General features: G+C 52.1%; 1 protein-coding gene across 2 annotated transcripts in view; it reads left to right on the forward strand.

Annotated features, from left to right (window-relative positions):
• PITRM1 (pitrilysin metallopeptidase 1) overlaps positions 1-10090 on the forward strand; it is a 30056-nt gene that overhangs the window by 13886 nt on the left and 6080 nt on the right. For both annotated transcript variants that reach the window (XM_012803313.2, XM_023511331.1), the window contains 10 exons: positions 278-416; positions 2542-2658; positions 3893-4025; positions 5083-5203; positions 5309-5385; positions 5609-5774; positions 6073-6173; positions 7790-7910; positions 8783-8854; positions 9726-9838. In XM_012803313.2, coding sequence (XP_012658767.2) covers positions 278-416; positions 2542-2658; positions 3893-4025; positions 5083-5203; positions 5309-5385; positions 5609-5774; positions 6073-6173; positions 7790-7910; positions 8783-8854; positions 9726-9838 — 1160 coding nt within the window. The remainder of the gene's footprint in view (positions 1-277; positions 417-2541; positions 2659-3892; positions 4026-5082; positions 5204-5308; positions 5386-5608; positions 5775-6072; positions 6174-7789; positions 7911-8782; positions 8855-9725; positions 9839-10090) is intronic.

The raw sequence follows: 10090 nt of genomic DNA on the forward strand, positions 1-10090 counted from the left end.
AGGGTGCCAGCCCCATATACTGAGGGTGGTGGATTCAAACCCAGCCCTGGCCAAAAACTGAAAAAAAAGAAAAAAAAATATCTAGGCTTTGTGGTGGGGACCTGTAGTCCCAGGTACTCAGGAGGCTGAGGCAAGAGAATCCCCTAAGCCCAGGAGTTGGAGGTTGCGGTGAGCTATGACTCCACGGCACTCTACCAAGGGCAATAAAGTGAGACTCTGTCTCTTAAAAAAAAGAAAGTCTTGTTGTAACCTGGCTGCTGTTGCACGATTGCTGCAGAATAACCAGCACAAGCTGACCCTGTCGATGAGGCCAGATGACAAGTACCATGAGAAGCAGGTGCAGATGGAAGCAGAGAAGCTGAGGCAAAAGGTCCAGTCTCTCTCCCTGGAGGACAAGCAGCAGATCTACAGAAAAGGTCTGGGAGTTCATTTGTGCTCAGTAACTTCCTGTCAGCCAGATCCAGGGAACTTCCTGTGAGTTCATAGTTGGGGGCGACTGTTATTTCAACCAGCTGGAATCTACAGAGCACCAAGAGTGCCACCTTTGATGTGGTGGCTGGTGCCATAAAGTGCCCGTAGATTTGCACATGTCACAGTGCATATTGGATTGCCTGGTGAGCAGAGAGGCCAGTGTCAGCTGCTGCCCAGAGCTGCCCTCAGGGTGTGAAGGGGATGTGCTGCCCACTAGCCACCCACCCCCAGGATTGACTGACTTGGGACATTCACAGGTGGGCGGTGCACCTGCTCATGTGGTGATGTATAATGGGGAAGGGAGCAGTGTGTGGGGACAGGGGAGTGGGGTGTAGGGGACGGGGGTAGCGAGAGTTTGGCCAGGCAAGGCCGTGGGAAGGAGGGCCTGGGGTAGAAGGTGGGGACATAGGTGCTTCACAGTCAGGTCACGGACAGGGTTGCATTGGCCATGGTCAGCAGGGTCGTGGTGACAGTACTCAGGTGACATTCAACAGGTCAGAGGGGTGACATTCAGCGGGGTCATTGTGGTATTCGGAATGGTTTCGAGGAAAATTAGAGAAGCCAGATAGAGAAAATTGTGAAAAGCAATTAGAAACATAAGTGTGACATGAGACGCAAGCTGGGATGGTGGGGGTGGGAGGGACGGGACCTTGCCGAGGTCAATGGAGGGTCCTGGGCAGGAGACAGGGGAGCTCTCCAGCCAGGGTGTGGCCCTCTGCAAGGACACGTCTGCAGACTGACACCTGATTTAGGACCGTCTCCAGACTGTATGAAAAATTTGAGCAAATCAGTAGTGTGAAAACAGCCAATTAAAAAGTCAGGGAAGGATTTTGGTAGGTACATCATCTAAAAAGATACTCTAATGACGAATTAGCAGGTAAACATTACTTATGTGGAAAATAATCTCATTATTTTCTTAGGGAAATGCAACATTTATTTAAAAAGTGCAAATCAAAGCTATGATCATGTATAATTACCAGTAGGTACAATAATTATTTAAAGACATACTGCTCATACCAGATACCCATCGTGTGAAGGACAGGAGCTCGTACATCCTGGTGAAAATGTACGAGAAGTCTCGTACGTTCTTCACCGTGGTGGGAAGAGTGCACTTGGGAAATCGGTTTCCTAGTCTCTTGGTGCTGAACTCCGCTCTCCTATTATTTACTCACGAGCAATGAAAACCTCTACCCACAACTGGATCCACCCAAATGTCCATCAACACGCACAACCATACAAAGAAATACTAGTCAGTTACAAGCAGGAGCAGGGTAGTAATGAACTCAACACTGATGCCTCTGAGGAACAAACTGATGCCGAGTGGAGTGAGCAGACGCAGGAGAACAGGCCCAGAATGAGTCCTCTATACGGAACCCTGGGCGGGCAGACCGTGAGCAGACGGCCGCTCAGCAGCCACTGGCGCCCAGAGGTGGGGCGGGGTATCCTGGGGGGCCCTGGACTGGTGGGGTCCGGGCAGGTTGGAGCGTATCGAGGGGTCTTGTTGCACAAGGACTGTTCAGACCTGTCCTTACAGTCCTGCTCTGGGCCCCTGGGTCCTCCTTTCCAGATTGTGATCTGTGAGTGATCCCCTGAGGGGGGCTGCTTCCCTCATTAAGTGAATAGAAACATAGTTTTAAGCATTGTTATGATGTATGAAATTTATGGAATTAAGCATTTTGCTGAAATAAGTGAAAATGCCCATAATAGAAAACAAGTGTTAAAATTATTCAATTTCAGTCCATCAAGAACTGGTTTGAAAACTCTTACAAATACATTTAATCTGTCTAGTATAAATTTTCAAGGGGTGGAGGGGAAACTGCTGGCGACACCACCTCTCCCCGTAAAAATGCTTTTCTGAAATAAGCAAGAATCAGAGGGCCACTGGCTGAGCGGATGTGCTGTGTCCAGCTCCAGCCTGCTGGGGACAGCAGGGGCCTTAAAACTGCAGCCCGGAGGTGCCTGCGCTGGCTGGACGGCTGGCTCTGAGTGTAGGGAGGTGACCGAGGCGGGGAGGTGCTTAGAACCTTCGGCTGTGGCACTGACCACCGTGCTTTTCCTGGCTCTTTCTAGGTCTGGAATTACGGGCTCTGCAGAGCCAGCCTCAGGATGCCTCTTGCCTGCCAGCGTTGAAGGTGTCAGACATTGAGCCCACCATGCCTGTCACCGAGCTGGACGTGGTCCTGGCAGGTATCTGGGAACACTGTCCTCTTCATGGGTACTGGGTTCCTTGTTGACATGACCTACCAGTCTCCACAGGAAAAGCAGGGCCACATTTTAGATGTTTTCCCTGAAACATCTGAGCATTCTTAGTCATTACAGGCTGCCCTCCCCAGGTCTTGTGACTTTTCTTGAGTTTAGTGATGGTGGAGTTCTACCTGGAGCCCCGGTCAGCTCCTCTGAGTGGAGCTGGGAGACCGTGGTCACTTACCACCTCCAGAGTCTGACGGGGCTTTGGGCTGTGCTATGGCTGTGGTCAGGGCACTTTTAAAGCCACCAGTGGTCTCTGAGTCTCTGTCAGTGCAGGGGAGAGGAAGCGCCTCGCAGGTGTAAGTGCTGGTGGTCCCGGAGGTGGATGGCAGGCTGCAGGCCTCTCCCCCTGGCTGTACCCTCAGTGTTCACGCTGCCTCCCGGGCACTGCTGGTTCTTACTGAGCTGACGGGGCAGAGTTCAGACCGTGTCCCAGCATTGCTGGTTCCCATGGAGAGTCCCCAGCCTGCCTCCTGTGTTTCCACAGTGCTGTGTCCCCACGTCTGATTTTTTTGTGTGCACACACACCTGTGTCTCTGTGCATGTGTGTGTGTAGATGTGAGCAAGCGGAATCTTCTGGAAATCAGGGTTCACATCCCACCAGGCTTTTAATGCCCCACAATTTTTATTTATTGGTGAATTTCCTTAATGTTCATTAGAACAGTGAAGGTGAGTCAGTCATCAGTAGCTGCCCTGAGCCGTCCTCTAGCTCAGGACATGCACCCACCTGGCGAGGTACCGGAGTCACCTGGGGCAGCACCAGGGCCTTGGGCAGGAGTGTAGGGCCCAAGGAGAGGACAGGGGGAGGAAGCGGTTTAGATGAGTGAGACGGTGGGGTTGGTGTCTCCAGGCTGATGCTGGGTGAAGGTGGAGAGAGTGGGGCACCCCTGTGGCCAGCACTGGTTTGAAACAGAAGAGCAAGGCCTGTGTTCCCTCTTTCTCATCTTCAGAGAGCGGGGTCACTTCAGCAATGACTGTTGCAGGCTTTTTAACCATAATGAAGGTACAGCAGGGAGATGTATAGAGCCTCTGCCGAGTGAATTGATTTTTTTTTTTTTTTTTTTGCTGGTGCAAGTTTCAAACCTCCGTCCTTAAGAGCATTATCTCCTAAACATTAAAAACGGTTAATGTCGTGCTGGTAACAGTAAAGCCATCAAGTCCTCTGTGTTTCCAGCTGGGGACACCCCCGTCCAGTACTGCGAGCAGCCCACCAACGGCGTGGTGTACTTCCGGGCCTTCTCCAGCCTGAACTCACTGCCCAGGGAGCTGCGCCGCTACGTGCCCCTCTTCTGCCGCGTCCTCACCAAGTAGGCGTCGTGTTTGCCTGCGAGACCCCGCACGTCTCTGTGTGGGACCAGGGTGTATTTTATGCATGTGTGTCTGTGTGGTTCTAACACGTTCGTAGTAATGACCATTTAGTGGATCAGTTTTCAAACTTAGAGTCGTGGGTGAAAGTAAAAATGTAAAACATATTGTACTGGTAATGTACAATATAATGTATTGGTTTACAATTTTTGTTGTATGAAAATTGTTTTCCTATCATGTTACGTTAAAATACTTATGAACCTAGAGCATAAGGTAATGCAGCTTGCCTATCTCAGAGACGCTGATCTGGTGAGATTTTGGAGGAGACAACTGTTAGACAGTATAGTGGCTGCCTGGAGCATCACCTGTGCCCCCACCCCGACTTTGCTTTTCTGAGCCAGTGCTGCCCTTGCTGCTGTGCTCCATACCAGGTGTCTGCGGGTGGGCTGGGGATTGTACGCATGCACTCCGCCCTGTGTGCATGCCAAGGGTGGCAGGGCAAGCTGTGGACAGGACTGTGGGCTTCCCTTCCTGTCCAGCAAATGGGGCATGAGGCCACACAGTGAGCTGTGATCTGCTCCCCACACCCTGAGCTTCCGCAGCTGCCCTGGTGGGGATGCAGCATGTGCCCTGGGGATGATGGGCCTCCTGACAGCTCAGAGAGGTGCATTCTTCAGACTCCCCCACCATCACAGATCCTTGAGAGCATGAAGTAGGCGTCAGAGTGTGTGGGGGCCGAGAGTGAGGAAGGCTCACAAGCTCAGGCCTGGACAGGCACACCTTAGAGTTTGATTTTTAGTGCAGACACGGCCCCAGTCCCTAGTGGCTGGGTCCTGTGAAGGTCCCGGCTGGCAGATGCTGGTTTCTGCCCAGGGAAGGAGACTCCTGAGTGTTCCAGAGGGCACACGGCCAGGGCTGTCTCACCTGGTGATCCTTGAAGCATAAGAAGGGATTTTTTAAGCTGTGACTAATTTAAGCAACTTATAATTCAAGATGCATGATTTCGAAAATGTACAGCAAAAACTGCCTTGGGGTTCAGGGAAACCTCTCTCTCACCAGGATGGGCTGCGGCGTCCTCGACTACAGGGAACAGGCCCAGCAGATAGAGCTGAAAACTGGGGGCATGACGGTGTCACCGCACGTGCTCCCCGACGACTCTCACCTGGACACCTATGAGCAGGTGGCGTTTACCCTACAACACGGCGTGCTTCTAAGTTCTCTCCCAGTGAGTGTTTAGAAATTATTCCGCAATTAACTTTCCTTTTGTGTATCTTGCATGATTTAGGGTGTGCTGTTTTCATCTCTCTGCCTGGATCGAAACCTGCCAGACATGATGCACCTGTGGGCTGAAATATTCAACAGGTAACTTCGTCTGCACATGACATTAACTCTCAACTGGAAGTGTCCAGAGCAGATCGTGCTCATGTGGGTGGGTGGTTGATTTCCTGGCCTGATCTTCCTTGTAACTCCCCCGTAGAATCTGAGGTTGTTGAAATGGTCTGTGAACATAAATCTTCCTTGGTGAAAAAGGGGACATGGGGACGGGGACAGGTCTCCAGGAGTGAATTCTTTCCATTTTCCACAGCCCGTGCTTTGAAGAAGAAGAACGCTTCCGAGTGTTAGTCAAGATGAGTGCTCAGGAGCTTGCAAACGGGATCCCAGATGCCGGGCACCTCTATGCGTCTGTCCGGGCCAGCCAGACCCTCACGCCTGCCGGGGACTTGCTGGAGACCTTCAGCGGCATGGACCAGGTGGGCTGCAGCAGGGCGTGTGCTGGTTTGGCTGAATTAGCCAGATCTCCCAGAGTTGTTCTTGTTCTCTGAGAGTAAGTGGCTTATGTCTCACAAAAGGTAACTTTCTAATGGACCACATTTCACAGGGAAAATTTTTTTCTTTAACTCACTTTCCCTTTTGTGCCACTTAGCCCTCTACCCCCCTGTCCCAGGCCAGGCCTGAGGCCCTGCCCAAGCAGGGCTGAGGTTGGGGGCATTTGGTCTCCGGCTAGAGAGGATCCATCACAGCCTCTGTCCCTGTGATCCTCTGGTCCAGGTGAGGCTGATGAAGAACATTGCAGAAATGGAGGACGTCACCCCTGTCCTGAGGACGCTCTCGCTCATCGGGACGCATCTCCTGACCTGTGATGACATGAGGTGGGCTCATGACTCACTTCCCAGCAGACGTCCAGCAGTCAATTGTCCCACCTTGTCAAGTATCGGTTTTATATATTTTTCACTTGAAAATTATATAAAAAGTATTATATGTATTAGTTTATATTAGTATTATAAATTTATCTTTAAGAGAGAGGGAAGCTTGGTAAAGCTGTAGTGTATAGAATGGATTCTAGACTTCAAATGCTCTTAGAAGCTAAGAAACCATTTTCTATTGGGAAAAAGATCAATATTTCAGTTCAGTGAAAGTTGTGTTAGGTGGTAGAGAAAGCAAGCTAATTTTATCCTAGATAATAGGTATATTTAAGGCAAATGTTTAAAGTTATTTTGGTCCCAAAAGCAAATGGTCCGTAAAGGAGGCCTCAGTGAGGGCAGCAGAGGGACAGACCAGAGTGGACATCTGTTTATTGCAGAAATAAAACTATCTCCTGGTTTGAGGGAGACGTCCAGCACCTCAGGCCCCCTCTGCACAGTGCTGCCCACGCCCGCCCACCATCCTCTTTAACATGTCGCTGTGTGTTCTCAGCTCCTCGGTTCCAAGGTCACTGATGGGTGTGGAGGGACCCTTGGCAGAGGAATGCCGTGTGAACTGTGCCTCGTGACAGGGTCCTGGCACCATCCTGCTCAGTTTCCAGGGTCTGCAGCGGGTTCTACGGGGCGGTCTGTGTGGCAGGCGGCAGGGCCTGTGGCGAGCGCCTACGGACCTGGTCAGGCTGCTCCCACAGTCCCGGCAGCTGCCTTCTCCGTGAAGCCCAATTCTGAGTGTTCACTGTGGGGGATAAAGGGGTTACATGCTGGGCAGTGGGGCAGTGCCTAGGCTGGAATATCAATTTCCTGCCTCCCACTGTTAATCTAACTGACATAGACTTAGGGTTTAGGGCCAAAAAGAAAAAACAGTAGGGCTTCTGTAGCTGACCACCTCCCTGCACTGACCGCTCCTCCAACTGGCCTAGTTTGCGTAGATCCGCCATGCACCACAGGCACGCGTTGGCATGTAGGCCCCACCCCTGTGGTGGCTGACACCATGTGCTGTGTGCTGACTGGTCACCCACAGTCCCTCGGGGTCACCTGTAGGGTCAGCTACACAGTGCTGTCACTGTGTTAGAGTCCAAGTGAGTTTCACAGGATAGTGTTTGTGATTCTGTAGAATTTGAAAGTTCTGCTTTTCATTAATTTTGAGAGCATGGTGAGTTCTTGGTACTTTGTAAAGTGGTTTTCTGCTTTGGCAGCAGTTCACACCTTCAGACTGCCGACTTCCCCCCTGGACAGCCCTTCCCCCTGTCCGATTCTGGTAGTGGGTCAGGAGGCCTCACCAGCAGGCATTGCTGATGCTCCCTTATTTTCTTGGCCCGTGAGAGGAATGTCTTTGTGTCTCTTTGCTGTCTTTGTGTCTCTGGCTGTTCTCAGCTGGGCACTGAGGGGTGTGGACGTCTGTGAGGATGTGAAGCCACAAAGCGGGGACAGTTGTGCTATTTCCACATCTGCCTCCTGTTCTTTTCAACATTTTTTATTTTGTACAAAGACCATTTAGTACTTACTTTTTGTGATTAGTAGAATGAGTTTCTTAATAGTGATGGTTTCGTGATTCTCTCTGACAGATGCTCGATGAACATGACTCCGCAGCAGAGGCCTCGGGCGGAGCAGGAGGTGGAGCGGTTCCTGGGGACGCTGGGCCGTGGTGGCAGGGAGCCGAAGCCAGTACACCCCCATGTGGTTGAGGTAACGCCCACACAACAGGGGTGTTCGGCACCTCCCTGCTGGGCAGGGCACTCAGCGTGTATATTAACCCACTGAGGCCAGATGGTCCAGCAGGCAGGGGGACACTGAGGCTCTGGAGGACTAGGGGACCTCCCAGGGTCGGCCTGGTGAGCGGTGGGTGGCCCAGCCTTGACTCCGTGCTCACTTCCTCCTCCTGCTGCTTGTGGTAAGCAGTGTCCCCGGGGAGTGCGGTGGCATGAGAGCAGCCACAGCAGTCTGAGCACGTCTGTCCTTTTGAGGCTTTGAAGGACACAGGGTGTAGAACCCTTTCGCTGTGATGCAGTGGTTCAGGGACTTTGCTCTGGATGACTTGTACCAGTGGCTGCTGACCCAAAGAGTTTGGTTGGTGACAGGTAGCTTTGACTGTCACCCACAATGTAGCTAGAGAAGCCTGGTGTGTCAGAGGAGAAGTTGTAGACTCTGCAGGTGATGGTTTCTGGTGAGTGCACATCCCTCACCCTGTCCATGGCTTGGTCTCCCCGCCCGGCCCTGCCGTGGGGCCCACCCAGGGGCCTCCTGCTGCTCAGGCCTCTGTCACAGCCCCTGTGTACACATGGCCTCTTGTCTACAAGCAGTTCCATGACTGTAAGGGCAGAAGGAGGAAAGGAAATTTAAAACTAGATTTTCTTTGTGACATAGGAAGACTTTAACTGAAAACCTGTAAGGTTTTTTTCCACAAATCTTTAACAAATTAAAACACTTGGTATTTAAAACATGTAAACAAATCTGCCCTAACACTTCTTATTAGGTTTGGGGGTTTTATAACTTGTGCACCTTCTCACATATCTCAAGGGAGTCTTGGGTTTTCTTGTTTCTCTTGAAAACATTTTCAGAAACCTGCACACAGCGGCCCTGGTGGAAACGCAGACGCCTGTGGCTCCCAGATCGTGAGGAAGCTGATCACAGTGAGTGGGCACAGCCCGCCTGGCTGCATGTGGACTGACTGTGCACTCCTCTGATCCTCTCCAAGGCTGCTGTGCCCTGAGGTTGTGCCCTCCTGTCACTGCCACCCTGAGGCAGCACTGAGCAAGCCCAGCCCTGGGCAGTCTCTCTGGCCTCATCACCTCACAGGTCACCTTGCTGACCATGCAGGCCGTGGCACTGGGTCAGGGTCAGCTTGGCAGTGCACTTGGGCCCCAGTGCCCGCTGTGCTCCGTGCTGGCGCCTTTCTGTGGTTTATCATACAGCGTGTGGCCAAGTTGATGGCCCTGAGAGTCACCTACCACACAGATGACGGGGAATAGAATGTATCTAACAGATTAATAGATTTTAAAGGCTTTGTGTCAAGACTGGAGCATTTCACGTGAATTCTAAAGTGAGAAATTGTATAGAATGACAGTGTCAATGCCTTGTTCCCACACTTGTGTCCAGCTGGCGCCCTGAAGGACATGGGGAATTCAGGTCACAGTGTGTCCAGGTAGCACCCTCAGGGATGTGGAGCATTCAGGTCCCATGGTGTCCAGTGAGCGCCCTTACAGACATGGGGCATTCAGGTCCCATGGTGTTCAGCGAGCACCCTCAGGGATGTGGGGCATTCAGGTCCCATGGTGTCCAGTGAGCGCCCTCACAGACATAGGGCATCAGATCACACATGCCCAGCTAGTGGCAGGTTACCCACATGTCCAGCTAGCACCTTCAGATATGGGGTTCATGCAGACCACACATGCGCCCAGAGGTGGGGTTCATGCAGACCACACTCATACCTGGGAGCATCCTTAGTGATCTGGGTTGTTGGTCCCGGCTGAGTCTGTGCTGACACCCTGCCTCGTCTCACAGGAACCCACCTTCCAACCCTGCCAGATGAAGACCCACTTCCCGCTGCCCTTCCAGGTGAACTATGTGGGCGAGTGCATCAGAACCGTCCCCTACACCGACCCAGGTCACGCCAGGTAGGAGGTGGTAGTGGAGCGGCACCCTCAGGCTGTGCCTTAGTGAGTGTGTCCAGTGTGTTAGGAGATGATGAGCCGTGTTCCTTGTGGGAGGTTTCACACTGACTCCAGTGCTGGGTGGTTTCACACTGACTCCAGTGCTGGGTGGTTTCACACTGACTCCGGTGCTGGATGGTTTCACACTGACTCCAGTGCTGGATGGTTTCACACTGACTCCGGTGCTGGGTGGTTTCACACTGACTCCGGTGCTGG

This window comes from Otolemur garnettii, unplaced genomic scaffold (genome assembly GCF_000181295.1).
Source record: "Otolemur garnettii isolate 467f Iridium unplaced genomic scaffold, OtoGar3 scaffold00019, whole genome shotgun sequence".
Taxonomy (NCBI): domain Eukaryota; kingdom Metazoa; phylum Chordata; class Mammalia; order Primates; family Galagidae; genus Otolemur; species Otolemur garnettii.